This window comes from Oncorhynchus mykiss, chromosome 17, assembly GCF_013265735.2.
Source record: "Oncorhynchus mykiss isolate Arlee chromosome 17, USDA_OmykA_1.1, whole genome shotgun sequence".
In the NCBI taxonomy this organism is placed as follows: Eukaryota; Metazoa; Chordata; class Actinopteri; order Salmoniformes; family Salmonidae; genus Oncorhynchus; species Oncorhynchus mykiss.
Genome location: NC_048581.1, coordinates 10,513,978 through 10,521,152, shown reverse-complemented (window position 1 = coordinate 10,521,152; position 7,175 = coordinate 10,513,978). Strand labels below are relative to the sequence as shown.

The 7,175-nt window shown below is 39.3% G+C and overlaps 2 protein-coding genes across 3 annotated transcripts in view; both read right to left on the bottom strand.

Annotated features, from left to right (window-relative positions):
• LOC110516889 (adhesion G protein-coupled receptor E5-like) overlaps positions 1 to 3,835 on the bottom strand; it is a gene marked incomplete at its 3' end in the record, with an annotated part of 36,881 nt that extends 33,046 nt beyond the window's left edge. The window contains exon 1 of the mRNA XM_036948302.1: positions 3,086 to 3,835. Coding sequence (XP_036804197.1) covers positions 3,086 to 3,116 — 31 coding nt within the window. The remainder of the gene's footprint in view (positions 1 to 3,085) is intronic.
• Positions 3,836 to 4,835: 1,000 nt separating this feature from the next.
• LOC110517322 (adhesion G protein-coupled receptor E5-like) overlaps positions 4,836 to 7,175 on the bottom strand; it is a 44,375-nt gene continuing 42,035 nt past the window's right edge. For both annotated transcript variants that reach the window (XM_036948902.1, XM_036948901.1), the window contains exon 17: positions 4,836 to 7,098. In XM_036948902.1, the coding sequence (XP_036804797.1) occupies positions 7,057 to 7,098 (42 nt within the window). In that variant the 3' untranslated portion in view covers positions 4,836 to 7,056. The remainder of the gene's footprint in view (positions 7,099 to 7,175) is intronic.

The window sequence follows — 7,175 nt, the reverse complement described above, 5'->3', positions numbered from 1 at the left end:
CTTTGACATTATGGGATGTTGTGTGTAGGTAAGTAACACAACATCTACAGGAATACATCTATAATGTAGTCTGTAACACAACATCTACAGGAATACATCTATAATGTAGTCTGTAACACAACATCTACAGGAATACATCTATAATGTAGTCTGTAACACAACATCTACAGGAATACATCTATAATGTAGTCTGTAACACAACATCTACAGGAATACATCTATAATGTAGTCTGTAACACAACATCTACAGGAATACATCTATAATGTAGTCTGTAACACAACATCTACAGGAATACATCTATAATGTAGTCTGTAACACAACATCTACAGGAATACATCTATAATGTAGTCTGTAACACAACGAAATGAGGAGAAAGAAAGTAAAGGGTTGAGATACTTTCTGAAGCCTCCGTATGTCTTTAAAGACAGTTTGTATTAATATCTGTCAGCTACTACGGTTTGTTATGCTCGAAGTTACTATGTTAAGTTAGGTGTTACTGTATTTAAAGTATGTTCAGGTAGTTATGTTATAGATGTACTACTATGTTCAGGTAGTTGTGTTATGGATGTAGTACTATGTTCAGGTAGTTGTGTTATGGATGTTATGGATGTAGTACTATGTTCAGGTAGTTGTGTTATGGATGTAGTTCTATGTTCAGGTAGTTGTGTTATGGATGTTATGGATGTAGTACTATGTTCAGGTAGTTATGTTAAGGATGTAGTACTATGTTCAGGTAGTTATGTTATGGATATAGTACTATGTTCAGGTAATTGTGTTATGGATGTAGTTCTATGTTCAGGTAGTTATGTTATGGATGTTATGGATGTAGTTCTATGTTCAGGTAGTTGTGTTATGGATGTAGTACTATGTTCAGGTAGTTATGTTATGGATGTTATGGATGTAGTACTATGTTCAGGTAGTTGTGTTATGGATGTAGTTCTATGTTCAGGTAGTTGTGTTATGGATGTAGTTCTATGTTCAGGTAGTTATGTTATGGATGTTATGGATGTAGTTCTATGTTCAGGTAGTTATGTTATGGATGTTATGGATGTAGTTCTATGTTCAGGTAGTTATGTTATGGATGTAGTACTATGTTCAGGTAGTTGTGTTATGGATGTAGTACTATGTTCAGGTAGTTGTGTTATGGATGTTATGGATGTAGTACTATGTTCAGGTAGTTGTGTTATGGATGTTATGGATGTAGTACTATGTTCAGGTAGTTGTGTTATGGATGTAGTACTATGTTCAGGTAGTTGTGTTATGGATGTTATGGATGTAGTACTATGTTCAGGTAGTTGTGTTATGGATGTAGTACTATGTTCAGGTAGTTGTGTTATGGATGTTATGGATGTAGTACTATGTTCAGGTAGTTGTGTTATGGATGTAGTACTATGTTCAGGTAGTTGTGTTATGGATGTTATGGATGTAGTTCTATGTTCAGGTAGTTGTGTTATGGATGTAGTACTATGTTCAGGTAGTTGTGTTATGGATGTAGTACTATGTTCAGGATATGTTCTGTTATTTATTACTGTCAGAATATCACTGTTTCCAGGAAGCAACACAGTAACAGGACTGACACTAGTTGGCTATTTGGAGAGTCCCTGAATGAGTCAGAGCTAGATACTGTGTCTGTGTGTATGTGAGTGTGTGTACGTGTGTGTGTGTGTGTGTGTGTGTGTGTGTGTGTGTGTGTGTGTATGTGTGTATGAGTGTGTTGCTAACCTTTTGTAAAGACATCCACATTCACACAGTGATATGAATCATATAGATCCATGATAGCAGGATGTGCAGGTCTAGTTGTGTCGAACCTGAATGTGTTGAGGCCTACTCAGACCATAATGAGTGTTCACCCTGAGATCCCTTCTCTAATGATTTCTGTCTTCCCTCACTTTCTATACAGTAGATCCCTTCTCCAATGTCTTCTGTCTTCCCTCACTTTCTATACAGTAGATCCCTTCTCTAATGTCTTCTGTCCTACTTCACTTTCTATACAGTAGATCCTATATATATATATATATATATATATATAGTGTATGTGCATGTGTGGTAAGATGACATCTTCAGTAGGTTAAATGTAGCAACGTTTTATTGTGGCTAAAGCTACCGAAACATACATAAATCCTCTCTCTCGTGTTTGTCTGTCTGTCTGTCTGTCTGTCTGTCTGTCTGTCTGTCTGTCTGTCTGTCTGCCTGCCTGCCTGTCTGTGTCTCTCTCTCTCTCTCTCTCTCTCTCTCTCTCTCTCTCTCTCTCTCTCTCTCACACACACACACACACTACAGAGTACACAGTCAAGTACAACACTAAGTGCTTACATTCAGAATGCTTGATAGAATGTCTTGGAAATGGTACGTTCTCTAAAAGTATAAAATACACAACTTGTAAAAGTGCAAGAGAATAGAATATAAAACATACAACATTGAATGTAGACGTTGTTTAGATTGTTTTAAGACTCTACTGAATCTCCATGGTTATTCTGAGACCAAGTTCTAGGGTGGAACCTTAAAGGGGCAGTCTGGGATTTAAAAGCAAAATGTTAGACTCAGTCTCTCACAAACACACACAAACACACACTACGCACAAACATACACAAACACACACTACGCACAAACACACACAAACACACACTACGCACAAACACACACAAACACACACTACGCACAAACACACACAAACACACACTACGCACAAACACACACTACGCACAAACACACACTACGCACAAACACACACAAACACACACTACGCACAAACACACACTACGCACAAACACACACATAAACACACACTACGCACAAACACACACAAACACACACTACGCACAAACACACACATAAACACACACTACGCACAAACACACACAAACACACACTACGCACAAACACACACACAAACACACACTACGCACAAACATACACAAACACACACTACGCACAAACACACACACAAACACACACTACGCACAAACATACACAAACACACACTACGCACAAACACACACATAAACACACACTACGCACAAACACACACAAACACACACTACGCACAGATAGTCAAGTTCCAAAGATATAGAACGTTAGACTCACCCAGAACAAGTAGAAGAGTTCTGGACCCCATCTCAGAGACAGACTGGTATTATATCCACACCAGACAACAAATAGGATCCTAATAGAACTAGTCCCACAAGAAGAATCAGTCTGAGATTAAATCTGTTTTTACTGAATTCAGATTGAAGATAATCCCAGATTAACAAGGTTTTTATTCCGTATGATAAATGGTGAGAAAATAAATACAATATTCTCTCTCTCTTAGAGAGACACCTCTCAGTGTGAACCACATGGAGTTAGAAAATAACTATTTAGCTCTCCTCCCCACACCCTCTTTCTGTTAGAGCACGCCCCCTCTCTCTTTCCCCCCTCTCTCTCTCTGTACTCTCACTGAGAGAGAGAGACAGAGAGAGAGAGAGAGAGAAAGAAAGAGAGTTCTTCAACCAGACAACCACTTTAAGCATAGGCTCTTTTAGGACAGTGTGTACATCCCAAATGAAGGAGGACAGAAGTCATTAGAGAAGGGATCTACTGTATAGAATGTGAAGTAGGACAGAAGACATTAGAGAAGGGATCTAGTGTATAGAATGTGAAGTAGGACAGAAGACATTAGAGAAGGGATATACTGTATAGAATGTGAAGTAGGACAGAAGACATTAGAGAAGGGATCTACTGTATAGAAAGTGAGGGAGGACAGAAGTCATTAGAGAAGGGATCTACTGTATAGAAAGTGAGGGAAGTGCCTCCCGGGTGGCGCAGTGGTTAAGGGCGCTGTACTGCAGCGCCAGCTGTGCCATCAGAGTCCCTGGGTTCGCGCCCAGGCACATTGGTGCGGCTGGCTTCCGGGTTGGAGGCGCACTGTGTTAAGAAGTTGTGCGGCTGGTTGGGTTGTGTATCGGAGGACGCATGACTTTCAAACTTCGTCTCTCCCGAGCCCGTACGGGATTTGTAGCGATGAGACAAGATAGTAGCTACTACAACAATTGGATACCACGAAATTGGGGAGAAAAAGGGGGAAAATAAAAAAATATATAAAAAAAGTGAGGGAGGACAGAAGTCATTAGAGAAGGGTTCTACTGTATAGATAGTGATATTATTCTGCTGTATTGAAGAGAAGGGATCTCAGGGTGGACACTCACCATGGTCTGAGTAGGCTTCAACACATTCAGGTTCGACACAACTAGACCTGCACATCCTGCTATCATGGATCTATATGATTCATATCACTGTGTGAATGTGGATGTCTTTACAAACACAAACACAAAAACAAACACAAACAAAAACAAACACACACACAGACTGTAGATGTATTCTTACCACACAAACACACACAAACAGACACACAGACACATGCAAACAGACACACAAACACACATTATTCTGCTGTATTGAAGTTTTTTTAGTCCCAGAGGCTTGGTCTTGGTGTGTGTGTGTGTGTGTGTGTGTGTGTGTTTGCATGTGTGTCTGTGTCTGTGTCTGTGTGTGTTTGCATGTGTGTGTGTTTGCATGTGTGTGTGTGTGTGTGTGTGTGTGTGTGTGTGTGTGTGTGTGTGTGTGTGTGTGTGTGTGTGTGTCTGTGTGTGTGTGTGTGTGTGTCTGTGTGTGTTTGCATGTGTGTCTGTGTCTGTCTCTGTGTGTGTTTGCATGTGTGTGTGTTTGCATGTGTGTGTGTGTGTGTGTGTGTGTGTGTGTGTGTGTGTGTGTGTGTGTGTGTGTGTGTGTGTGTGTGTGTGTGTGTGTGTGTGTGTGTGTGTGTGTGTGTGTGTGGTAAGAAGACATCTACAGTAGGTTATTTGTAGCAACGTTTTATTGTGGCTGAAGCTACCGAAACATACCCACTCTCTATCTCTCACACACACACACACACACACACACACACACACACACTACAGAGTACACAGTCAAGTACAACACTAAGTGCTTACATTCAGAACGGTGTTGATAAAGGACATGAAAATGGTACGTTCTCTAAAAGTATAAAATACACAACTTGTAAAAGTGCAAGAGAATAGAATATAAAACACACAACATTGAATGTAGACGTTGTTTAGATTGTTTTAAGACTCTACTGAATCTCCATGGTTATTCTGAGACTAGGTTCTAGGGTGGAACCTTAAAGGGGCAGTCTGGGATTTAAAAAACAACTAACAGGTCATCCCACCACTTGTTGTGGTTAACAGCTGAGGGATGGGCCTGGATAAATTTAACCACTCTCAACATCACAGATGGATCTCTGGATGCAAGGACTGACCATCCATGAGATCAACATGATACTTTCAACCAAGTTTTAAACCTTTACATCGTGTACAAACAATGGAGTGAAAACAAGCTTATAGTTGGGGTACTGATAGGGAACGACTGTTGACCTGGTCACAAGGCAGTTTTAAGTTATATTCTACAAGAACCAAGAGCAATAAATCAATAATTTAAAAGTAAAAAAAAACTGGATGTACCAATCCTGGATAGCCCTTTAAGTTAGGTTTTGGGTTGGGTAAGCTGATCCTAGATCTGTGCCTAAGGACAACCTCTACTGAACTGTACAGTACATTTACTGTGTTCTGGTCCTAGATCTGTGCCTAAGGACCTCTACAATGGCAGAACTGTACAGTAATTTACTGTATTCTGATCCTAGATCTGTACCTAAGGACCTCTACAATGGCAGAACTGTACAGTACATTGTTACTACTTTATTCCTAAACCTATACAACTATTGAAACAACTTTAATCCAACACCTAGCAACCTCGTCAAGCTGTTCGGATCTCTTGGCATAGCGGCTAATTTGTTAGGTTAACAGTTGCCTTACCTAGGTTTAAGTCCAGGTCAGGATTGCTACACTATATTTTGTTGGCCAGTGATAAGGTGGAGTTTTAACGTTTTAAGGTGGAGCCATGAGTGACAATCCCAGTTGGAGAATTTCCTGTTTTTTCCCTCCTGATTCTGGAAATCTTACCACTGGGATTTCTAAAATCCTGTTGATAAATGCTGTACTTTTCTTTCATAAACAAGGACATTTCTAAGTGACCCCAAGCTTTTTAACGGTAGTAGAGGTACATAGAGGTGTCCATGGTAACACTTGATAATAACTATCGTGAATAAACCTTTAAACGATTTATAAACTATTTACAATTATATTTGTAAACATTTATAAGAATGTGTAAATATTACCAGCCTTCCATTCATAAAAATGTACAACATTTATAATAATTTATAAACATGTATATTCATTTATAAAGACTTATTCTTAAATGTTATTTAAAACGTGTTAAAGATCAATAACACATTTACAGAATAACGGAATAACAGTCCAATAGGTCACAACTAACACATATCTTCACATAATGTTTTTCTAAATCCCTCTGGATTTATTTGTGTAGAAAAGTCACCCTATCTGGTGCTCTTGGTAATAAATATGACTATAAATCACATTCATGTAAAGGAAGAAAGCTTCTGTTCATCACGTTTATGGTTTCATCCAAGTGGTGGAAAATAGTACCTTTCTTTTGTGGTTGTGAACATTTTCAAAAAGAGGATTTTCATTTCTATTGGATGACATAAAGACCATATGGATTCCTATTGGATGACATGAAGATCACATAACTTCTGATTGGATAACCTAATGCTTGATAAGACAGTGGTTAATTAACATCAAGTTTGATTTGAAGTGTCTAATCAGGGATGGAACTGAAGGATTCTGGGTACTGGCCAACCTGGCTAGCGGACTACCATTTTTACTATCCGGCTGGCTAGTTGGACACATTTTCTACTAACCTGGTCTGAACAGTGCTATCCTCGGGCTGAGTGTTTCTGGTGTGTCACTATCTGGCCAAGATACTAAATCAGAAACACTTCCCATTTCTACAATATATCTTAACCACACCGCTAAACGCGAATATTTGTTTTCATAAATGTTTACGATATTGACCATTTTGACTTTACAGTTTGGCCATCTGGTGGGAACCTTTGTCATGGGAGGAGAAGTAAAGAGGTGCATTATGGGGGTTTGGTGACGTCATATCTGCGACTCCCCCGTGTTCTCTGCGCTCCTCGAACCCTAGGACAGACAAAGGTCAAAGGACAGAGGTTAAATTAATGAAAGTGGTTTATGTTTGATTGTACGTATGTGTGTGT